This window comes from Hyperolius riggenbachi, chromosome 10 (genome assembly GCF_040937935.1).
Source record: "Hyperolius riggenbachi isolate aHypRig1 chromosome 10, aHypRig1.pri, whole genome shotgun sequence".
In the NCBI taxonomy this organism is placed as follows: domain Eukaryota; kingdom Metazoa; phylum Chordata; class Amphibia; order Anura; family Hyperoliidae; genus Hyperolius; species Hyperolius riggenbachi.
Window position 1 is genome coordinate 218521912 of NC_090655.1, and position 25347 is coordinate 218547258.

The 25347-nt window shown below is 47.0% G+C and overlaps 1 protein-coding gene across 1 annotated transcript in view; it reads right to left on the reverse strand.

Moving 5' to 3' along the window:
• The window catches only part of LOC137536818 (zinc finger protein 208-like), a 76672-nt gene extending 63158 nt beyond the window's left edge, over positions 1 to 13514 (reverse strand). Inside the window, exons 1-2 of the mRNA XM_068259014.1 lie at positions 13467 to 13514; positions 11486 to 12262 (exon numbers count right to left, since the gene is read on the reverse strand). Coding sequence (XP_068115115.1) covers positions 11486 to 12188 — 703 coding nt within the window. The 5' untranslated portion in view covers positions 12189 to 12262; positions 13467 to 13514. The remainder of the gene's footprint in view (positions 1 to 11485; positions 12263 to 13466) is intronic.
• Positions 13515 to 25347: the final 11833 nt, after the last annotated feature.

A 25347-nucleotide genomic window follows, 5' to 3' on the forward strand; every position in this document is an offset into this window, starting at 1 on the left:
CATAAGCCATGTGCTCCCCCAGGGGCTGCCCCATTGTGGCTGGCATCGGCTCTCTGGGTGACACCAGCCGGGTGCTCCCCCAAGAGGCAACCCCATTGTGGCTGGCATTGGCTCTCTGGGTGACACAAGCTGGGTATTTCCCCATAGGGCACCCGTTGCAGCTGGCATTGGCTCTCTGGGTGACACAAGCCCGGGTGCTCCCCCAGAGGCTGCCTCCTTGTGGCTGAACATTTGCTCTCTGGGTGACAAAGCTGGGTGCTCCCCAAGAGGCCACCCCCTTGTGGCTGGCATTGGCTCTCTGGGTGACACAATCAAGGTGCTCCCCCAGAAGCTGAAGCATTGTGGCTGACATTTGCTCTCTGGGTGACTCAAGCCGGGTGCTCCCCAAGAGGCCGCCCCCTTGTGGCTGGCATTGGCTCTCTGGGTGACACAATCAAGGTGCTCCCCCAGAAGCTGAAGCATTGTGGCTGGCATTGGCTCTCTGGGTGACACAAGCCAAGTGATCCCTGGCATTGGATCTCTGGGTGAGCTCCTGGGTAACTGAGTGGAGTCACATCTACCGTTTGTTTGTCCCTGGCCTGGTATCTGTGACACAAGCTTGTCTTGTCCAGCCTGCAGGATTTTCAGTGGAGTGGGAATTACATTTTGGCAACAATGGATGCACTTTATTCATCTAACTGACACTGATTGGTGCGCTCTGCCATTGACTATCTGCTGTCTAAATACTCTTCATTTCCCCAATTCTTGCAGGCAGTTAATCAGGCTGGTGCAAATTTTCTGCTCACACAAAATTATTATTATGGGATGGTGTGTATTATCTCCAGAGCGGTGGAGCTTCCACTGGGGTGAAATGCTCACTCAGCAGCCTCTATATATGGGGTAGTTGGAGGAGCTCTGCAGGTATGTTTTATCTAGTAGAAGGTGCGCTGGATTTAATAAATGCGGGTTCTTAAAAGTAAAATGACTTTTATTTTAATAAATTCTCGGTTGGTGCAATTAATGCAAATAAATTCTCATTTGTTTCATACTATAGCTCACACTTATATATAATCATCCATGCATACATACATCCAAGCATACAAAGAGCGTGCTGGTCCCCCTTAAAATATAGGTATATCCTATATATATATAAAAAAAAAATTTTTTATAAAAAATAGTAATAGACAATTTAGCTAAAAAAACCTTATTGGGAGGTAAAAAAATGTGTAAACTTCGTGGCGCTTAGTAAGCCGTTTGTTCCTCAAAACTTAGCACAAGTAATAAGTTATGGGTAGTGGGGAATCCTTACCACATCCCACCGCAGATAATATATGTGTAGCGTATTTCTACAACAGAGCTCACCACGTGTTACAATCCCGGGGAGTCCTCAGCCTAGGGCACTTGCTCCAACCCGGATGGTTTCCTTGAAATGTCCAATATCCTCCGGAGGTTTGACACGCCGCACCGCTCAAGCGGTTAGCTACTGTATTCCGTGCGTTTACTGCACAGCCGGCTTGGATCGGCAACTTCCAGGTCCTCGTCCTCAGAGCGTGGCGTCACTTCCTGGTGCGCCTCAGCTCCGTGCTGTAGTGACTTCCTTGCGTTCCATCAATTTTCGATATCTCCGTAGATCACAGCAGATGAATGGCTGATGGTGGAGGCAAAGGAGTCACTCTGTACTTGTATGGGGCGCCCCTCTTACGAAAATCTGGGCAGTTGTTAAGCTAGACTTCTGTGAATTCCTCCTGCTGTGTCTAAAGTCCACTGATGAGAATTTCCAGCCAGTGTCCAGAACTTCCCCTTCACCTCCAGGAGTGAGGGAACCACCAATTATTATGTTACTCTTTTTTTATGTCATTCCATGGAGCAGAGTTCTTTATCCTGGCTTGATGGAATGACATAAAAAAGAGTAATATAATAATTGGTGGAAATTCTCATCAGTGGACTTTAGACACAGCAGGAGGAATTCACAGAAGTCTAGCTTAACAACTGCCCAGATTTTCGTAAGAGGGGCGCCCCATACAAGTACAGAGTGACTCCTTTGCCTCCACCATCAGCCATTCATCTGCTGTGATCTACGGAGATATCGAAAATTGATGGAACGCAAGGAAGTCACTACAGCACGGAGCTGAGGCGCACCAGGAAGTGACGCCACGCTCTGAGGACGAGGACCCGGAAGTTGCCGATCCAACCCGGCTGTGCAGTAAACGCACGGAATACAGTAGCTAACCGCTTGAGCGGTGCGGCGTGTCAAACCTCCGGAGGATATTGGACATTTCAAGGAAACCATCCGGGTTGGAGCAAGTGCCCTAGGCTGAGGACTCCCCGGGATTGTAACACGTGGTGAGCTCTGTTGTAGAAATACGCTACACATATATTATCTGCGGTGGGATGTGGTAAGGATTCCCCACTACCCATAACTTATTACTTGTGCTAAGTTTTTTTTTTCAACTTTCTTTTTATTGAAAAGGCTTAAAGTCATGGTACAAAAATACACATTTCCATTGAGCAGGTTAACAGAGAAAAAATTAAAGAGGTAGGAACATTGGCTTTATCCTACTCTATACATGTCGACATAGATCTGCCAATACTGCTGGTGTTATTCTATTAATGCATTACATGAAGTTTTGGCAGGCATAAGGCATGACTTGGTCTGTGCGTAAGAAAAACAAAGGATAACGAAGTATATCATATATATATATATAACAACAAACTTTCAATTCCATTAGCACATTTCCATCTCTATGGGTTAGTTAGGGTCGCGTGTGCTGCTTTCCTGAGTCCAGGGTTCCGTGTGGTGTTGGAGGGGGGGTCAGGGGAGGGGGGGTCGTGGGGAGCTGGGGAGGTGGACGTCATGACTAGTGAGTTGAGGTCCAGGCCGACCACTGGCTCCAAGTGCTTAAAAATTTATCTGGTTTGTCATTTATTGAGAAAGTGATGTGTTCCATAGAGTATATCTCTTTAACTTTGAGAATCAGGGTTGCCCTATTGGGGAGAGAGGCTCCCTTCCAGGTTTGGGCTATTAGGGATTGTGCTGCGTTGCAGACATGTGCTATAAAGGCGTTATGCCCTTTAGGGACCCGTGGATTGTGTCTGTGGAATAGTGCCACCCATGGGTCGGCCTGCACCTCAGAGTCTAAGACCTCAGATATCAAGAGGAAGCACATCTCCCAAAAAGTCTGGACATGGGGGCAGCTCCACCAACAGTGGACCTGGTCCGCCTCGCGGCCGCATCCTCTATAGCAGGAGTTGGTGGATATCAGATTCCATTGGTGCAACCTAGAGGGGGTTCGATACCAATCGTATAGGATTTTGTATGCTCGTTCTCTATACATACAGTTAAGGGAAGACTTGGCCATACTATCAAAGATGGAGAGCCAGCCCTTGTCCTCTATTGTTTTGTTTAATCTGGCTTGCCATTTGCTCATGGGGATAGTTATCTCATCTAGGGTCTGATACCATATGGTTGAGTATATATCTGATATGAGGCCTCTTTCTGCGTAGTCCTGCAGGTACATTTTTTCCAAATGTGACAGTTCGGAGTGTAAGCCTGCCCTAAGTAGATGAGTGGTAAAACCTCTTAATTGTAGATAGTGGAAGATTTCAGATGGAGGTAGGGGATATTTAGTGGTTATGGCCTGCCATGACATCATTTCCCCTCCCTCCATGAGGTCAGCTATTTTGGTGATCTGATTGTCCGTCCAATTATGCCATTCTGACATTTGGGTGCCAGGAGGGAAGTCTAAATTACCGAACAGGGAGCCCAGCGGGGAGGGTCTGCTTTCAAATGATAATTTTTTAGATATTTTTTTCCAGAGGGCAATTGTGTGCATAATTATGGGGTTATCCGATAGGCCAGGGATGGCCGGTCGGGGGGTCCAGATTAGGGCAGAGATTGGAAAAGGTGCAATAAGTGATGCCTCTAAATCTACCCATCTTGTTCTGCCTATGGGGGAGGCCCATTGCAGTGTTTGGGCCATGCGGGCCGAGTAGTAATATTGGAGGAGTTGGGGGGCTCCAAATCCTCCCTGGGTCTTGTTTCTGGCTAGATATTGGTGTTTGATTCTAGGGGGTTTATTATTCCAGATAAACTTTGTAATGTGTGACTGGAGTTTTTTTATATCCTTTGGGAGGATGGGTATGGGTAGGGCCCTGAACAGGTATAGTAGTTTGGGGAGGAGGGTCATCTTGACCGCTGCAATTCGCCCGGTCAGGGATAGTTGGTAGTGTGCCCATTCATTTAAGAGACCATGCAAGTTAGATAACATAGGAGTGTAATTGGCTCTATATAATTGATCTAGCTTGTGAGTGAGATGAATCCCTAGGTATTTAATCCCTTTTTCTCTGAATTTGAATCCAAATGATGAGGCAAGAGCCTGCTTCTGTATTTCAGTCAAGTTATAGGCCACCCCCTCTGATTTAGTTTTGTTGATTTTGAATCCAGACAGACCACAGAATCTGTCTATGTGTTGGTACAGGATGGGAAGTGATACCTGTGGATTTGTGAGTGAGAATATGGTGTCATCCGCAAACAAAGCTACTTTATATGATTTCCCTCCGACCTCAACCCCTGAGATATCTGGGCATTGTCTAACCAATATGGCAAGGGGCTCGATGCACATGGCAAAAAGGAGAGGAGAGAGTAGGCACCCCTGCCTGGTTCCGTTAAGGATAGGGAACTGGGGCGAGGTCAGTCCCATGTTACATACTGCGGCTGATGGGGCCGTGTACATACTTCTGACAGCGTTCAAAAATCCCCCAGGTACTCCAAAGCTCTGCATTACCAGTCTCATATATCTCCAGTCGACCCTGTCGAACGCCTTCTCCGCATCCAAAGATAGGAGCAGAGAAGGCGTCCGACAGGCCCGCATCCGCTCAGCCAGCCCCACCATCCTCCTTACATTATCTGTGGTCTGTCTGCCCATGATGAAGCCGGTCTGGTCCGGATGGATAATAGAGGGGAGGCACCTATTGAGCCTTGTGGCCAAGACTTTCGCTATAATTTTAAGATCGATATTTATAAGGGAGATAGGTCGATAATTTTTTACCTCCGCCGGGTCTCTGCCTGGTTTAGGAATGACCACTATGGTGGCCCTTAGCATTTCAGGTGGGAGATCCTCATCCCCGTTCATTAGCTTATTTATAAGAATTGTAATTTCGGGGGCTAAGGCCTCTTTAAATGTCTTATAATATTTTGGGGAATATCCATCCGGACCAGGGGCCTTCGAGGGTTTCAGGGACTTGATGGCCTCCAGGACCTCCTCTGTGGTGACTGGATTGTTAAGGTGGGAGGTCTGTGCCTCGCTGAGTTTGGGGATAGGTATGCTGCCTAAGTACTTTTGGATGTCTGGTGCTCGGGTCCTAAGCCTATCAGTGGTAGTGCCGTCGTATAGTTTACGGTAGTAGTCAGCGAACTGCTGCACAATAACCGTGGGGTTATGCTGAAGCTGGCCCTTAGTATCGCGTACTGGGTTCAATCTATTTAAAGCTAATCTCTTACTAAGCTTTCTGGCTAGCATAGTGTCTGGCTTGTTGCTCTTCTCGTAGAATTTCTGGTTGGTGAGCTTGATAGAGTAATCTGCCTTGGAGAAGAGCATTGAGCATAGTTCCTGTCTGAGAGATTTTAAAGATTCCAGCGTCTGAGGGTCGCCCACCTCAGCATGGTGGGTCTCAAGTCTCCTGATTTCCTTTTTTAGGAAGTCAGAACGCTGCCTAGCCTGCTTTTTCAGTCTAGAGGAAATTTGTATAATCTTCCCTCTGACTGTGGCTTTGTGAGCTGCCCACCTGATGGCCTGCGAGGTGTCGTCAGGGGAGTTTAATCGGAAGAATTGGTTGATTTCGTTAGATATAGTACAGGCTGAGTCAGTGTCGGTCAAGAGGGAGTCATTTAATCTCCAGTTGGGGGGGCTTTTATAGCATAGTGATCGGAGTCTGGCGGTCACAGGGGCATGGTCTGACCAGGAGATCTCAAGGTGTTCCGATTGCTCCAGGTTATCTAAAAGTGCTGTATCCATGAATATGTAATCTATTCTAGTGTAGCTTTGGTGAGGGTGGGAAAAAAAGGTGTGCCCCCTCTCCCCTGGGTGCAGCGCTCTCCATGAGTCCCAAAGATTGTTGTCGTTGATAAATTGCAGGAGGGTTTTAGAGGAGGAGCTGCGCCTGTGTGCTCCCGCGCCCCTGCCATCTAAAGAAGAGTTGAAATCACCGGCAATTATTACTTTCCCCTTTCTGTAAAGTGAAATCTTCCCAGAAAGGGTGTGGAAAAATTGTTTCTGGCCCTCTGAGGGTGCATACACAGAAACAAGAGTAACCGGTGTATTCAAAATCTCTCCTGTCACTATAACGAATCTACCGTTTATATCTCTGTAAGTGGTGTCAACCCTCAAAGATATCCTTTTGTGTGCCAATATGGCTACTCCACATTTTTTTTGAGGGGCTGAGGCGTAGTGAGCGGACTGAATCGACTTGTGCCAATATTTGGGTTCGTGGTTCTTTTTAAAGTGGGTCTCTTGAAGGAAAATTAAGTCAGCTTTAGCATCAGAGTAATACTTGCCTGCTAAGCGTCTTTTATTAGGGGAGTTGAGGCCCTTTACGTTGTGTGTGACGACTCTGAGGGAGGATAACCTCGAGTCTGTGCTACAATTCAGTAAGTCGGGCATTTATATATATATCAAGGAGACAGTCAAAGAGGCACCCGTTACGTTCAGACCGCTCACTCGCAGCCAGTCTCACCCCACCATACAGCATTGTCGCCCCTCCATAGCGGAAAGCGGCACTCCCCCCCCCACCCCCGAAGACACGGATCGTCAGGAGTCTGCGTACATTAACAATAAGCCGCTTGCGATCCAGACAGAAATATGCGTAGTAGGAAAAACATAATAACCTATAACAGAATATGTAACATGCAAGCAATAAAGTGCAATAAACATTAAGCGAGCTTGTTGAGCTCGCGGGAGAGATATCAAAACACAATATCTCTGAAGGTAAAAGAATGAGCTGTGTTAAATACCACAGCATGTCGTGGGGACTGAGCGCCAGGAAAGCGTCCGCACTTAGGTAGGCCTATCTGGTAGCGACAGGACAGTTAGCACGGATAGCCTGGGAAGTCTCTCTGCTGCCAACACAACAGGGCGGTTTAGGGGGTGAAGGGGTTTGGTACCTAAGGCGAGGTAGTGGGGGTCCGAGGACCCTCCGGGTGTAAGCAGAGTCTCGAGGTAGTACCTGTGCTAGTTAAGAGGCTGCAACCCGCCCTGCCGGTTGGGTATATCCACGGTGATCACGTATTCCGCGTGTAGGCGGAAAGTCATAGTTCCATGCAGAGGGCAGAGTTCTCACCCTTCCGAGCTTACTGAGGCAGGGGAAGCGGGGTCCGATGCTCGGGGACTCAGTGTGCCCCTCTTGGAGGGAACCTTGGACCATGTAGGCTCCGGGGGAGGGATGCGGTCCGGGCGTGGAGTTAGTGTCGGAGCTGCTGCGCCATCTTGCTCTAGGCCAAGCTGGGAAAGCATGTCCGGGATTTCGGCCGGGTCAGTGAGAGAGAGCTGATCCCCTTTGTGTAATATCACCAACTTAAATGGGAACCCCCAACGATACCTTATCTTGTGGCGGATGAGGACTGCGGTCAGTGGCTTCATTTCTTTACGCCTTTTCAGCGTTGTTGGCGAGAGGTCGGGGTAGATCTGAATTTGCGAGCCTCTAAAGTTGATCCTGGGAATGTCTCTAGCCGAAAGCAGGATAGATTCCTTGGAGCTATAGAAATGCATCCGCACGATCACATCCCTAGGTGGGCCTCCCGCTTTAGGTTTGGCTCTCAAGGCGCGATGTGCGCGATCCATCCGTAGGTCCTCCTCGCTCAGTGTAGGGGCGATGCTGTTAAATAAGGCCACCAGGTATGGATGTATCTCCTCCTCCGCCTCTGATATGCCCCGGATCCGGAGGTTGCAGCGCCGGTCCCGGTTCTCGCTGTCCTCGCGCGCCTCCATTAGCGTGGCTATGTCAGCCCTGACTTCTTTAATATCCGTGTCAGACTGTTTGCAAAATGCTTTCACCTTGTCCAGGCCCTCCTCCAGCTCGTTTATCCGAGTCCCAAGGGCGGAGATCTCTGAGCTTATCTCTCTTACGGTGCTGGTGTTCGCAGATTTGATGAGCCTCTCCAGGTTATTGAAGAGGTTGTTAAGGTCTGCTTTGGTCACCGCTTCCTTCTGGGGACTTTGGCGTCCCTGAGTCTGGGCTGGCTCAGCCGGTGCGGAGGCGCCATCTTGGGCCGCGGCCCCCTTGTTCTTGCGTTGGAAGATGCCCGCGATACCGGCTTCTGAGTCCGCATTTTGTTTTCTGGAGCCCATGTTCGGTGTAGCAGAGTCTCCGTGTGTGATCCAGGCTGTTTGGAGGCCGGATCGACAGGGTGAAAGGTGCTTTTTAGGCCTAGAGAGCCGGAGCTGTTAGTGCATGCGACTGCTTCGCTCAGCGTCCAGGCGCCGCCCCACTTGTGCTAAGTTTTGAGGAACAGACGGCTTACTAAGCGCCACGAAGTTTACAAATTTGTTACCTCCCAATAAGGTTTTTTTAGCTAAATTGTCTATTACTATTTTTTATAAAAAAAATTTTTATATATATATAGGATATACCTAAATTTTAAGGGGGACCAGCACGCTCTTTGTATGCTTGGATGTATGTATGCATGGATGATTATATATAAGTGTGAGCTATAGTATGAAACAAATGAGAATTTATTTGCATTAATTGCACCAACCGAGAATTTATTAAAATAAAAGTCATTTTACTTTTAAGAACCCGCATTTATTAAATCCAGCGCACCTTCTACTGTATTGTGAATTTTGTTCTTATTGAGGGCGTGTTAGGGGGAAAACCGCACCTTGAAGGATTGCAGCAGGAGGACGTTTTATTCCTAGTAACACTAATAGGATCACATAAAGTTAGGGCAGCGCCCTCCAGTGTGCTTACAGGTATGTTTTATCCCCAGAGAGGTGGGGCTTCCATGGGGTGAAATTCTCACTCTCCAGGCTCTATATGGGGTGGTGGGAGGAGCTATGCAGGTGTGTATTATTTTCAGAGAGGCGGAGCTTCCATGGGGTGAAGTTCTCATTCGCCAGTAGGGATGACCAATGAGATGCAAATACTTCCGAAATTATTTAAATCTTTATGCATCAACTCTGAAAAATGTGCATCTCTCTGATCATCCCTACTCATTAGCCTCTATATGGTGGGAGGAGCTCCACAGGTGTGTATTATACACAGAGAGGCGGAGCTTGCAAGGGGTGGAGCTCTGCATCTCTGGAGATTCAAACCCATGTTAGGATCACATGGGGCTCAATGCACTGAGATCTGTTTGGTAAAGAATAATAGGTGGGCAAAGTACCATATTTAGTATTTGAGAGTTTTTTTCCTCAATTCACTAAGATTTCACACATGCTGAAAGCTTCAATTCACTGAGACCTGTTCAGTAAACAGCCTAAGTGTAGCCAGCTGTGGAGTCTCTGCAGCAAGCTGCCTTCTGCTACGGTGATGTTCTCCCATGTCTGGCCAGAGCTGTGCTGATTCTTCAGGTGGGCTGCCTAGCACATGAGCCCTTCCTTTACCAGCTGCTGCTTCTGTTGTGTGACAGCGTACAAGAGTAAAAGGCACCCCTTTATATCTGCACGTCTGCCACTAGAAGTCCCTCTCTGTGTATCAGCCTCTCCCTGTGCAGGTCTAAAGAGATACGGAGAAAGCCTCTGTGAATGTGCCCTGCTACTGCATCCGGTGTGTTTACTTTCATTGATGGATTTTCTACAGTACCTGGACGATAATTCCTACAACCATTTTACCACATCTTCCCAATGCAGAGTTCAGCTTCCTGGATGTGACTTTGGCCTCAATTCACTAAGCTTTATCAAACATTTTATCAAACGTTTGATCATTTACCTCATTGGTAAAATCCAATTTTGAATTCACTAAGGTGTTCTACATTTATCAGATGTTTTATCGATAAAACGTTCAATAAATCTATAACACCTTAGTGCATTCAAAATTAGATTTTACCCTCGGAAAAGTTAAGGTCAAACTTCTAATAGGCGGAACACAAATAGGAGTCAAGGTAGGAGAGCAGCTCCCTACCAAGATTATTTGGTATCAGATAGGACATAGAATAAGGTACTAGGGAAAATGATGAAAGGCCTATTGAAAGTACTTGAAAAAAGACAACAAAATGTCTGTACACACTAAAATACAGATGTCATCTTTATCAACACTTGCTATGTGTAAGTATAAGTGTATGGCGATATGCTTGTATGACCTTTTTCATATGTATCATATGTTTGGTTTTTGTTTTCTGTTTTTTTTTTTGTTGTGTGTTAAGCTCAATAAAAAACCTTTTGAAAGTGAAAATTAGATTTTACCCATGAGGCCAATTATCAAATGTTTGATAAAGTGTTTGATAAAGCGTAGTGTATTGAGGCCTTTGTCTTCATGTCTTAAAAGTGAAACACTTATGTAAACCTTATAGGAAGCCCTGTGCAGGCAATGCTATCCCCAACAAGCTGCCATTCCAGGTCCAAGATTCCAGCAGTAGCGGTTGGTGAATTTATAGGTGTTCCTCTGAGGAATCACTACAGGTCACTGTTGTGCAACACAGACTGTCACTCAGGGGATACAATAAACAGACTAGTTATGATTGTTGAGGAATCACTTCCTGTTTTGTATTCTGATGACAAACTACATTGTGCACCAGAGTTCCGGCTGTCGCTATGCTTCCAAGAGGGCTCCCTCTCTTGGTTCCTTATCATCCCCCAGTCTCTTTTCCTCTGCTGGGTTAGACAGCCTACCTAGCTTGCTGCTGGGGGACACTATAGGTGTGGGGGCCCTACATCCTGCTACTGTGCTGTACACGATGTCGGCAGATCGGTTTTGTCTTATAGTTATAACAGGATCTCTCTGATTCACCAGCACATTAATTGTAACTCTCATCACATGGTTTGTCATTCTATGTTCTGCTTGTTGTGTGCAGTATGTGGGATGCATGACTAGGCCTCTCAGGATAAGGATTGCTGAACATTTCACAGGAGCTTTCAAGACCTCTGGGTATGTATGTAAACACTTTGCTGAAGTCCAAAAAGCTGATGTAAGGTCTCTCTCGTAGAAAGGTATAGAGGAAAGGATTCATCCTATATGTAGAGGAGATATTTATCATAATCGGTTAGTATGTGGGTTTTCTGCTTTGGTACATGGAGTTCTGATGGTCTTAATGCATGCTGGGATTAGGGTTAGGGGATGTTGGGGGCAACTTCTTGCTATTGTGAATACTTGTTTAGGAGAATTGCAATTGGCATAGTTGTTTACTAGAGGGATATTTTGGCTACTTGTCACTTCAGTCTCCCCTCCCCGCAAAACATCACTCATATTCTTACAGGCCCTCCCCAAATTATAGGCATTATGTGATCCATATTGTGCCCAGAACATATTTGTAAGTGAACCTAATAAGTACTTTGAATATCTAACATTTATCACTCACCAATGCTCATCCTGGTAATAATGTCCTCCCCCTTAGATGCTCTCATCATGTCACCCTCCTCTGCAGACTGCTGATCACTCCTTACATATGCTTCTTCTTCCTCTTTCTTTGTCCCCAGCAGGTCATTCTGCTCCATAGTCTGCTGATCACTCCTCACATACGCCTCTTCTTCCTCTTTATTTGTTCTAATCATGTCACCCTGCTCCATAGACTGTGGATTACTTCTTACATACGTCTCTTTTTCTTCCTCTTTAATAGTCCCCATCAGGTCACCCTCCTCCATAGACTGCTGATCACTCCTCACATATGTCTCTTCTTCTTCCTTTTCAATTGTCCCCATCAGGTCTCCCTCCTCCATAGACTGCTGCTCACTCACATACGTCTCGTCTTCATTCTTTTCAATTGTCCCCATCAGGTCTCCCTCCTCCATAGACTGCTGCTCACTCACATACGTCTCGTCTTCATTCTTTTCAATTGTCCCCATCAGGTCTCCCTCCTCCATAGACTGCTGCTCACTCACATACGTCTCGTCTTCATTCTTTTCAATTGTCCCCATCAGGTCTCCCTCCTCCATAGACTGCTGCTCACTCCTCACATACATCTCTTCTTCTTCCTCTTTAACTGTCCCCATATTGTTACCTTCCTCCATAGACTGCTGATCATTTCTCACATACGACTCTTCTTCCTCTTTAATTGTCCTCATCTTGGCACCCTTCGCCCTAGACGGCTGATCGCATCTCACATAAGTCTCTTGTTCTTTGAGCTCAGATCTTAGTTCTGAAAAGGATAACAGATAATAGCAGTAAGATATTAGCAGTAATAAACATAGCACAGACATGAACATCATTTGCTATGGGCTGATAATATCCCATAAGCTGTGGTATCCTGCACATTCAGTACCACAGTCCTCTCTTCCGGTGTTCCTTGCTCATCATCTGGTGTTTCCCTCCTCCTCTCCATGCACACATTCCTGGGAGGTTACAGCAGTGCCGGCAGCAGTAGATGGATGAGGATACAAACAGCTGGAGACAGAGGAAGATGGGAACAGAGGCCTGCAGCTAATTAGCTATAAATTATCCTTACTTATGGCTCTGGCACCTGATTAACTAGACAGATGGGACTGCAGCTCCATATCCTGACCATACCTGTGCCCACCTGTCCACCATATACTAACCCCAAACCCTCCAAGAGCCGTAGCAACAAATCTCCCAGCTGGGACAGTGCCAATACCAGGACCAAAGCAGCAGAGGCCACCCAACTGCTCTCCAGCTGCAGCCTCCATCTTCTCTGCCTGTCCTACCAGCTAAATCCCTTGTTACCTGGCTCCACCCCCTAGCTGTGACCCACCAGTAGAGATGTGGCGAACATCTCTGAATCCCTGGGGGGTTTACTACTTCTGGGTCGCTCTGACCCAGAGTAGTACGCCTGCGCTGCCCGGCGGAACGCGTCCTAGATCATGCTCCTGTTGCCGGGCACCTTCTGCGCATGTGCGTGACTTCATGAACGACATCACGCTTATGCGCAGAGAGTGCCCGGCAACAGGCGCGCGATCTAGGACGCGCTCCGCCAGGCAGCGCAGGCGTACTACTCCGGGTCAGAGCGACCCGGAAGTAGTAAACCCCGCAGAGATGTTCACCACATCACTGCCCACCAGCCATCATCTTTGTGCAGACTCCAACCTCTCCCACTGCGGGACATAAAAACTCCACTGACTGTAATAATAAACACAGATGATAACTGGTGTATTAAGATGCATGATTTATAACATAAGAGGTAATAGAAATCAAGAGATAAGGTCATACAGAGAGTGTGCATATGTGTGAGGCATCAGCTGGAGGTGGTCCATGAGGATCTTATGGGCTCAGTATTCCATGGCATACAAGATCGGCCAATCACAGCTCCAGACTGACCTCCTCTGTAACTAAGTATGTCCACCCCGACCTCTGCTCTGCCCAATATATAACAAAAGTCACACAATTACCTCTTCCAGCCGTTTATTTTCTCCAGTTTCTGCAGCGTCTCTTCCTGCTGTGGTATATCACTTCCTGTGTTTAAGATCGTCATCTAGTGGTGAATAAACTAACTGCAGCCTCTGTTTGTGGAATCACCTGCTCTCAAACATCTAATCCTATAAGTTGTTCAATTTTTCCTTCACTCAACAACATAATATACAGATGTATCATGTTTTATATTAACCACTTGCCGACCGCACGCTTATACCGTGCGTAGGCAAAGTGGCAGCTGCAGGACCAGCGACGCAGTACGCGAGCGGCTGCTTCCTGTCAAATCACGGCGGGGGGCTCCGTGAATAGCCTGCGGGCCGCCGATGGCGGCTTGCAGGCTAAATGTAAACACAAGCGGAAATAATCCGCTTTGTTTACATTTGTATGGCGCTGCTGCGCAGCAGCGCCGTAAGGCAGATCGGCGATCCCCGGCCAATCAGCGGCCGGGGATCGCCGCCATGTGACAGGGGACGTCCTGTCACTGGCTGCACAGGACGGATAGCGTCCTGTGCAGCCCCGATCTCCGGGGGGGGGGGGGGAGCAGGTAGGAGACGGAGGGGGGAACTTCGCCGCGGAGGGGGGCTTTGAGGTGCCCCCCCCCGCCAGCCACACGCAGGCAGAAGAGATCAGACCCCCCCTGCACATCATCCCCATAGGGGGGAAAAAAGGGTGGCAATCTGATCTCTCTGCCTGCACCCTGATCTGTGCTGGGGGCTGTAGAGCCCACCCAGCACAGATCACTAAAAACAGCGCTGGTCCTTAAGGGGGGGGTAAAGGGTGGGTCATCAAGTGGTTAATGGGTAATCACAACTTTTGTTATTATTATTATTGGCCCCCAGGTAGAAGCTGGACATGTAAAGATGCCATGTGGATAACAATAACATTTCTATAGCGCTTTTCTCCCATAGGACTCAAAGCGCTTAGGCTCTCTCAGATTCAGTAATTGGTAGTAAGATGAAGTAATAACACAACAAACATTTTATTTCTGCAAATGAAAAACTGAACAGGTGGGTTTTCAGTCTGGATTTAAACACGTCCAGAGATGGAGCTGTCATGATCTGCTGAGGTAAAGAGTTCCATAATGTAGGAGGGCATGACAGAAGGCTCTGGGACCAAAAGTTTTCATGTGGACTCTGGGTATGACTGAATGAATTATTAGAACCTGTGGATCTGAGATTGCAGGGATTGCTACGCAGCTGCAACATTTCTTTCATGTATCCAGGGCCCAGATTATGTAGTGACTTAAATGTCAGTAGGCTGATTTATAGGTAGCCAGTGAAGGGAGTGCAGGACTGGTGTTATGTGGCAGTGACGGAGTCAGTTGCTTAACAGTTGGGCAGCAGTATTCTGTATCAGCTGTAGGCAGGGCCGCCATCAGAAATTTTGGGGGCCCTCACACATCATTAGGTATGGGTCCCCCTCCCCAGGCCCACCCACTGGCTGCTGTGGCCACCTACTAGCTACCACATACCCGTGCCCCCCACCATTTACAACAGTGGTTCCCAACTTTCTTGAAGTCGTGACATGTCACGCCAAATGCTTAGATCTCCGTGACACATCATACACGCCCCCCCCCCTCCCCGATAAAATACCCTCAGACTCAGTATAAGTAGGTAGGTAGCCAGGTATAGGTGCACTCAGTATAGATAGCCAGGGGTAGATGCCCTCAGTACAGGTAGCCAGAAGTAGGTGCCTTCAGGAAAGGTAATTGGCTTCCCCCTAAATTGGTCTTAGACTATGCTACATACACTACATTATGCATACATAGACATACGACGATGGTATTGATTAGATTGTGAGCTCCTTTGAGCGACATGACTATGTACAGCAATATATAGTTAGGACTCCTCACTGCTTCCCTATCTCATCTCATGTCACTGCAACTAATCATCTGTATCCTGGACTCTACAAGTGACTTCCCTTACACTACTGACCTATACTGTAATCACTAGTATATATGCTGATCACAATGGTAAATCAGTTATGCAGGGCAGCCAGTTGTATTGTGCAGGACACAGATGATGATAAATGGCATAGAGGCAGGAGCAGTGGGGAGTCAGCACACTTGAGCTCACTTTCCTGTAACACAGGGGGACAGAGATCTTCTCATGCAGCATGTTCAGCAATGTTGCAGCGTCTGCTCTGCCCCTGCATGTCTGTGTCTCTGGCTGCAGAGTGGAGGGAACAGGAGGGAAGCAGACAGGAGGCTCTGTGCGTGTTTCAAACACACCGCTCTGCAGCTCTGTCGGGAGATAGAGGGGGAGGAGCTGCAGAGCAGACAGCAGGACTGTGCCATGTGCTGGATGCAAACTTCTTTCATCTGCTGTTGTGCTGTGTCAGGACTCCTGAGCCCTGATAATAACAGCAGTGAGCCGTCAGGAGGGGCACGAGGGGGACAAGTACCTCCCCTGGCTCCGGTGTAGCGTTTTGCTTTCGCTGATAGTTAGAGCAAAGCTACAGAAAAATAGCTGCCGATGTCTGCATTTGTGGACATCGGCAGCCATTTTCTTGTAGCCTGCTCTAACTACGAGCAGAGAAGCAGGGAGAGAGACCAAAGCGGGACCCGGAGACACATCGAACAGGTGCCGCGCACGTTGGAGGGGGGGCCCGGGCCCTCTGGGGGCTTCAGGCCAGGCGGGGCCCGTCACTGCAATGTTGGTTCCCCCCCCTGATGGCGGCCCTGGCTGTAGGCAGTACAAGTCCTTTTTTGGAAGACTGGTGTAGAGAGCATTACAATAATCCAGTCGGGATGTAATTAAGGCATGAACTAAGGTTGGCAGACAAAAGAACTCACTGAGGACCTGCGGCTGTGAATTGTGGCTGCTCACAAGTCAGGAAAGGGCTACTAGGCCATTTCTAAACATTTTCAAGTTCCAGTGGCTACAGTGCAAAGTATTATTAAAAAATACAAGATGTTCCACACTGTGGAAAATCTCAGAGGACATGGTCATGGTAAAAAGGAATTCCTGAATTTTTATGGCAACCATAATAATACCAAACATAATAATAATTTTTCTGGCTGCACTGCGGCTGCAACAACAAAACAAAAGGCATGTATATGTGTCAATTCCCCTTCGTGATCGTTACCTTGCCACGGTGAAGGGGCTTGCATATCACAATGAAGCAATGACCTATATGAGTGTATTGGGGGGCACACCCAAGATAATAAGGTCGTTGCTTCATTGTGGACAGACCAAATTCAATCAGCTGGACAGTAACTGTTGTTCTGTCATTGAACTACCTCAGCCCGACCATATGCGCTTGAAAACCCCCATCGCCTGCACTCTCGCCATCATGCGCACCAGTCCAGCACGGTCATCACTACACAAACAGCTGTTTGCAGTGCGTTACACAGTGAATTTGGCCTGTCAGTGTGAAGCAGTACACTACTTACACTAACTGCTGATCCATGTATACACACGCAAGATGTTTTCAAGCACTATAGGCCTCCAATTTAGCAATGCAATATTGCAATGTGATTTCTGCCTTTTAAGGAATATTATAACCCTGCTGTGCGTCAAATCCGTAATTTTCCCCGGGACTTTTGGCATGTATCCCACTCCACCATGCCCCCCTCCAGGTGTTAGAACCCTCAAAACATTTTTTCCATCACTTTTGTGGCCAGAAACAGTGTTTGTAGTTTTTCAAGTTCGCCTGCCCATTGAAGTCTATTGCGGTTTGCAAAGTTTGCAGGTTAGTAAACTTTTTTAGGAGTTCGAGGTTTACAAACCGAAAATCGGAGGTTTGAGCCATCTCTAAAGATGAATGGGCAAAATACCTGTGGAGACATGCAAAAAGCTGTTATGCAATTATAGGACGCGTTTGATTGCTGTAATAGCCAATAAAGTTGTTTCTATTGATTACTGAGAAGGGTATGAATAATTTTGGACTGGACACATTTTGTTTAAACTTTTCCACAATAATGCCTCTTGTATATGTCTTATTATTATCTTTTGGGAGACACCTATGTCATTTCCCGTCACAAAATTACTTGCTGGTTGAATAAAAGTAAGTTTAAGTCAAAATTTGCCAAGGGTATGAATAATTATGGGCAACACTGTAGTTGGGTGTCGTCAGCATACCAGTGGTATGTCAGGCCTTGTTTTTGGATTCGTTTTCCAAGCGGTAACATGTAAATTGTGAAAAGCAGGGGAGAAAGGATTGAGCCCTTGGGCACTCCATACTTATGTTGTACAGAGGAGGACAGGAAGAGCCCCTTAGACCCTTTTTGGGTTCTGCCAATCGAGAAGGATTGTAATCACTGGAGAACTATACTATCAATGCCACAGTATTCCTGCAGCCTGATTATCAAGATGCCATGGTCAACTGTATCAAAGGATGCAGAAAGGTCTAGCAGTATCAGGATGGAGTACTCTCCTCTGTCTCTTGCCAAAAGCAGCAGTGATGCTCGGATGTCCCGATCCATGAATTTGGCAACCACAGGCGTTGGCGGAAAAAAATCCGCCTCCGGCGTGATTGGTTCCGGATTTTGATACGCGTCCACGGCACGACGCAGATTTTTGGTTGTGAATGACTCAATCATGGCCGGATCCACAACCAGATCCAGATTTTCTTTTAATGTTAATAGCAAAGCCCCTATACATGCTACAATCCCCCAAATTGCATGGATTATCAAGGTGATAAGGGGATCAGGAAATCAACACTTTAAATGGGGCTATTAACTGGTAATAAGGGGTTTTAAACAGGGAAATACACGTTAAGCAATCACAGAGGTGAAGGTGAGTCCCAATGGTACTCGGCAGTGGTACCACTGGAGGAGGATGAGTGGCTGACTGACGCCAAAAAGACCCAGAGAGTTGGTTTTTTTTGCAGCAATATAGCCAATGACATGACAGCAGAGTTGTCAGTGGACCTGGGCAGTGTGAACACAGAACTTAGTAGCGACTGAGTCAGGAGGACAAAGCGGCCGGTCAGTTTAGCAGCACAGATGGGCCATGGCAACTCACTGGTAGTACCACAGTGTAATAGTGCTGCCCAAAAAATTAAATACGTCCGATGACCTGGGCAGTGTGAACGCAGAGTGTAGTAGCGACTGTGTCAGGAGGACAAAGCGGCCGGTCAGTTCGCCAGCACAGAAGGACCATGGCAACTCACTGGTAGTACCACAGTGTAATAGTGCTGCCCAAAAAATGTAATGCGTCTGTTGACCTAGGCAATGTGAACACAGAGTGTAGTAGCGACTGAGTCAGGAGGACAAAGCGGCTGGTCAGTGCAGCAGCACAGAAGGACCATGGCAACTCACTGGTAGTACTACAGCCCAAAAATGAACCAAGGCAGGCAGGTTGTTGTAACTTTTAGCAGCCACTTCATGTCCCCCTGTGTCCGACAATAGGGGCCAGGAACTTACCTTCCACCCAAGCCTGGTTGATTTTCAGGAAGGTGAGTTTGTTCACAGAGGCGTGGGAGAGCCGAGAGCGCTTCTCGGTGACCACACCACCGGCCGCACTGAAGCATCTCTTGGAGAGGACACTGGAAGTGGGGCAGGACAGGAGTTCCAGGGCGTACTGGGAAAGCTCCCTCCAGATATCCAGTCTCTTGACCCAGTACTCCAAGGGGTCCACGGGGCTGTCGGTGTCATTGAGCCCGCTGAATGACCCCATGTAGTCAGCCACCATGCTGGTCAGTCGCTGCTGGTGCTGGTTGGAGGTGGATGCTATGGCTGGCACCTCTGCTCTGGGCCGCTGCACTGCATACAGGCTCTTGCTTAGGCTCTTCAGGTCTCCGGGGTGCCGGCTGCTGCTGCAGGTGGTGGTGGTTGTGCTGCTGGTGGTGGCATCAGGCACCTGTTGCTGGGTTGGCAGAGCAGTTACAGTGGGGGTGGAAGGCTGGGGGAATGCTTCCAGTAGTCTGCGCACAAGGACCTCCTGCAACTCCCTTGTGCGTTGCTCGGTGGTGGATGGCGTCATGAACTCTCCCAGCTTCCCCTTCAGATGTGGGTCTAGCATCAAGGTGATCCAGATGTCCTCCCTTGAACGCATCTGGATCACCCGGGTGTCCCTGCGAAGGCAGTGCAACATGTGCGCAGCCATGGGGAACTAGTGGGCATTGACAACAACATCTTCATCGTCATCCCATATCACATGCCTATCCTCTTCCTGTGCTGTCTCCTCCTCTCCAAGCCGCCATCCCCGTACAATGCCAGCCGCACTCTGCTCCTCCTCCTCAGCATTCAGGTTAGGGACCTCCAACTCCTCCACTACCTGTGAGCCCTCCTGTGCGCTGGACTGTGCTGACATCTGCTCCTTATCCAGCTGCCTCAGGGCTGTCTCCCCCTGTTCCACCAAATCGCACATTGCCTGGTAAAGCAAGCAAACCATGGGTACCCACTGACACACGGAGGCCCGCTCCTTGCTGACCATCTTGGTTGCCTCCAGGAAGGGACTCAGCACCAGGCATACTTGCTGCATCAGTGTCCACTGAGTTGCAGTGATCATGGGGACTTGCTGGTTGCTGGGGACACTTGGGTCTAACATGTTGGCCCTAAGAGCCAGCCTGTGCTGACACAGCCGCTCCAACATGGCCAGAGTTGAATTCCAGAGAGTTGGCATATCAATGATGAGGCGGTGTGGCTTGCCATATTGTGACTGTAAGTTAGACAGGAGAGCAGAGGCAGTGGCTGAGCGGTGGAAAAAGCATACCACCTCCCGGGCATCTTGCAGCAGGTCGCTCATCCCCTGGTAGGTGCGCAGGAAGAGCTGCACCACAAGATTAAGCACGTGGGCCAAGCAGGGGATGTGCTGGAGATTTCCCTGCTGTACTGTGGCCACCAGGTTGGCCCCACTGGCTAATGGCTAATGAGCTGAATAATACCAGTGAGCAGTGAGCAATACAACATAACTGAAGGGAATCACTGGCTAATGAACTGAATAATACTAGTGAGCAGTGAGCAGTACAACGTAACTGAAGGGTATCACTGCCAAATGAACTGAATAATACCAGTGAGCAGTGAGCACAGTACAACGTAACTGAAGGGTATCACTGCCAAATGAACCGAATAATACCAGTGAGCAGTGAGCACAGTACAACATAACTGAAGGGAATCACTGCCAAATGAACTGAATAATACCAGTGAGCAGTACAACGGAACTGAAGGGAATCACTGCCAAATGAACTGAATAATACCAGTGAGCAGTGAGCAGTACAACGTAACTGAAAGGAATCACTGGCTAATGAGCTGAATAATACCAGTGAGCAGTGAGCAGTACAACGTAACTGAAGGGTATCACTGCCAAATGAACTGAATAATACCAGTGAGCAGTACAACGTAACTGAACAGTATCACTGCCAAATGAACTGAATAATACCAGTGAGCACAGTACAACGTACCTGAAGGGAATCAATGGCTAATGAGCTGAATAATACCAGTGAGCAGTACAATGTCACTCACGAAACTTAGTGAATGAACAGCACTGGCAGTGTGACTGTCTGTAAGTAGTAACTGAAGTGTATGACTGGCTAATGAGCTGAATACAAGTGCAGTACAATCAGTCTGAACCTGCCTGCCTGCACTAAACACACTAATCAGTACACTCTCTCACTACTCTGACTACACTGACTACAACTAATTTCAGCAATAACTTACTGGCTAGCTAGCTAAAGGGAAAGGGGCACTATGGCGAAAAATTGTAAAATTTAGAATATGTGCGAACATAAACAAATAAGAAGTATGTTTTTTTCCAGAGTAAAATGAGCCATAAATTACTTTTCTCCTATTATGCTGTCACTTACAGTAGGCAGTAGAAATCTGACAGAAGTGATAGGTTTTGGACTAGTCCATCTCTTCATAGGGGATTCTCAGCAAGGCTTTTATTCTTTATAAAGATATTCCCTAAAAAGGATTTAAACAATGCAGCTGGCCAGCTTTCCTGCTCGTTACACAGTTTTTTGGCAGTTGATAAGAGCAACTGCCATTCACTAAGTGCTTTTGAAAATAAATATATCCCTGAGAATCCCCTATAAAGAGTTCGACTAGTCCAAAACCTGTCACTTCTGTCAGATTTCTACAACCTACTGTAAGTGACAACAACATAGGAGAAAAGTAATTTATGGCTCATTTTACTCTTGAAAAAATGTACTTCTTATTTGTATATGTTTGCACATATTTTACAGTTTTTAGCTGTAGTGCCCCTTTAAGAGTGTAAGAATGGCAGCAATGTAAATATTTCCCTTGAAAATCAATAGGTGAATTTTGATTGGCTGTTGTAGACTTCACCCACATTTCTGAATATTAATCCCAGTCACCCAGTGACCAACTGTGTCAAGTTTGGCAACCCTGCTATTAACAGTGTAAGAATGGTTGCAATTTATATTTTACCATGTAAAACAGTGGTCCACAAATTAAGGCCCACGGGCCGAATGTGGCCCCCTGAGGCTTTTTTTACCGGCCCCACACACACAAAATGTATTACTTATAGATGCGATCAGCTACATCTTTAAATATTGGTGGTCCGCATATAAAATAGCAGTACTGGCACCACCCATCCACATGGAAGCCAGAAAGCAGTAATTTGCTGGTTTCCAATCAAATTCCACATCAGGTGACACTTCTGTCCAATTGGGCTGCAGGTTGTCACCTGGGTATGCTTTACTGGGTCTGGCCCGCAAAGACTTCTACATCATTTTATATATACTCCGGCCCTCCAGCAGTCTGAAGTATGTTGACCCGGCTCTCGACCCAAAGCATTTGGGGACCCCTGATGTAAAAAATGTAGTTGTTGGCACCGCCCCACTTTTTCTAACCTTGACATACAGTCACTCAATTACCAAGTTTATGAGCTTTGGGGTCCTTGGTATCAATAATTTGTATTTTCCCATTGAAATTAAACAAATCTGATTGGCTGTTTATGGCTCCACCCCTTTCTGAATTTAAACCCCAGTCACCCAGTAACCAACTGTACCAGGTTTTTAGGCATCCGATATTTACAGTGGCAGCAATTTAAATACAGTATTCCCCTTGAAAAACAATAGGTGAATTTTGATTGGCTGTTGTAGGCTCCACCCATTTTCATGAATATTAATCCCAGTCACCTAGTGACCAACTGTGCAAAGTTTGACAACCCTGCCATTAACAGTGCAAGAATGGCTGCAGTTTATATTATACCGGGTTAACTATACTACCTATACTGGTGCAACTGTACTAGCTACCTATACTAGGGCAATTATGCTAGCTACCTACACTGGGGAAACTATACTGGCTACCTATACAGGGGGCAACAATATTGGCTACCTATACTGGGGGCAACTATACTAGCTACACTGAAGCTCCTACACATACTGTAGCTAACTTATACTGGGGGACACAAGTACCTTGCTAACTTATACTAGGGGACACCTGTACCTAGCTAGCCTATACTGGGGACACCTGTACCTACCTAACTAGCCTATACTGGGGACACCTGTACCTAACTAGCCTATACTGGGGGACACCTGTGCCTTACTAGCCTATACTGAATGACACCAGTACCTTGTTAACCTATAATGACTACCTGACCTTTATTAACCTCCCTAGCGGTATTGACGGATATACACGTCAATACAAAACATGCTGTGAACAGTATTGAAGTGCATACACATCAATACTCTCCTGCACTGTATAGTAGACCACACATGTGCTTCACACATTTTGGCAAGTTACAGGAATCCCAGAGGGTTACTGCACACCAGAAGACTTGTGACTCAGTCCCCACACAGCGGTCTTTCCTCTCTGCAGGACGCATGACTAGTACTACCCACACAGCTGTGTCCTTCCCCATCACCACCAACTAGAGTCCACATTTTTTTTGGGGGGGGAGACATTTTATACAGGTGAATCCTGATTTTTTCAGGCCGCAACAAAATCAAATTTTTCAGGCAGGTGCACTTGCCAAATTTTTCTGGCCTCTGGTGCTGTATCAAAAAAAAAAAAAAAAAGCATGTACCGGTATATGTCAATTACCCTTTGTGATCGTAACCGTGTTGTGGTGAAGGTGCTTGCATAGCACTACCATGTAAACCAGTACCATGTGCAGAGGAGCCAAGTCACCGCATCTCTAGTCAGTGTCACTCACCAGGGATGCAACAAACAATGGGCTTGCTTCACTAAGCTGTGCTGCTACAGCAGCGGGCTTAATGAGAGCAGAGAGTGTTATAATGACCTGTGCACACTATGTAGCCATAGTGTGCGCAGTGAAATTACGCTGTGCTCAGATAGTGCAAAGGGTGTTTTGTTACACTTAACGAGCGCTCCACTGAACCCACTCGGAGCCTGGTGAGTCCAGTAGCTTCAAAGTATGAAATTCCTGCCCTTTGATTAGCCTTACCCGACAGGCAGCCTACATGGCCAATCAAAGAGCAGTAATCTCATACTTTGAAGCTACTGGACCCACCAGGCTCAGGGCGGGTTTAGTGGAGCGCTCGTTAAGTGTAACGAAGCGCCCTTTACACTATCTGAGCAAAGCATAATTTCACTGTGCACGCTATGGCTGCATAGCATGCGCAGGGAATTATAACACTCTCTGCTCTCATTAAGGTGTGCTGCAGTAGCTTAGTGAATCAAGCCTATTCATTTTCAAAAAAGAAACTTTAAAATTTTGTTTGTCATATGTATAGGCCATGACATTGTCTGGCCTCTGCTACAGCGGCTGCAAAAATATATTTTTTGGGGGGTCAAATTACATTGGTATGTAAACCTGCACATACATGTGCAGAGCCAAGTCAACGCATCTCTTGTAACCACAGCTGCAACAAACATTGAAAAAATAAACAAAACATTTTTTTCTATATAAAATGTATAGTGCCTTGACAACATTGTTCTGGCCTCTGTTGCAGATGTGCATACATGGCTACGGTGTGCCTTGCTGAGATTCAGCAGGAAACAACATGCCAGTGAGGCGCTTGATTTACGACAGCCAGACTCACTTAAATTCCACGCTCATCATGATGTTTGAACAAGAACGAGCCATCAATGAGTATTGGTATGACCTGGATGGTAGGACAGGCTCTGTGGAGGTGGGGATTTTTTGTCCGCTTTAGTGCGCACTGCATAAACTAAAGCTCTTTGTGTTGCGGTAAGCACAGCGTTTGATCTGTCAGTGTGAAGTGGGCATGACTTTTAAACTACCCGATGGACATGTACACACGCCAGACACTTTAAAGCAACACTTTATTCCACAAATGTAGGAATGTAGTATGATTTCTGCCCTTTCGAGATTGAAACACAACTCTGCGCCAACAACGTAATTTTTTGTGGGACTTTTGCCATGGATCCCCCTCCGGCATGCCACGGTCAAGGTGTTAGGCTCCTTGAAACAACTTTTCCATCACTTTTGTGGCCAGAAACAGTCCCCGTAGGTATTAGAATTGGCCTGTTCATTGAAGTCTTTGGTGCTTCGTCAAGTGACAGGCGGCCTATTGGGCCAATCAAAGTTCCGGGGAACATGCCCTTTAAAGTCACTGGACCCAAAAGGGCTCAGGGCGGGATAAGTGGAGCTCCCATTATTGGCAAATAGCGGGTGTACGTTACTGCAGCATATTGTGTGCACCTGTGACTTGATGTTAATTACACACGCTACGCTGCATAGCCTGCAGGATCCTAAAATTAAGGCATGCTGATTAAGTAGCGTGAGTAACAGGAGGTTACTGGCCCTATTTTTGTTAGTGAATCAACCCCAATGAATTGTAAAGATAATTCACAGAACATGAGTAGCAAAGAAAAGAGTCTCATTATTTTATTTTCATTTATAACATTTAATCACTCTGTCCTATTTGCAGTTTAGAAACCATACTCTGTATTTTTATCTGTAAACCAAGCAGAGCTAATGACATTTTGGAATTTCCTGCAGTAAAACCTTATCTCAAGCC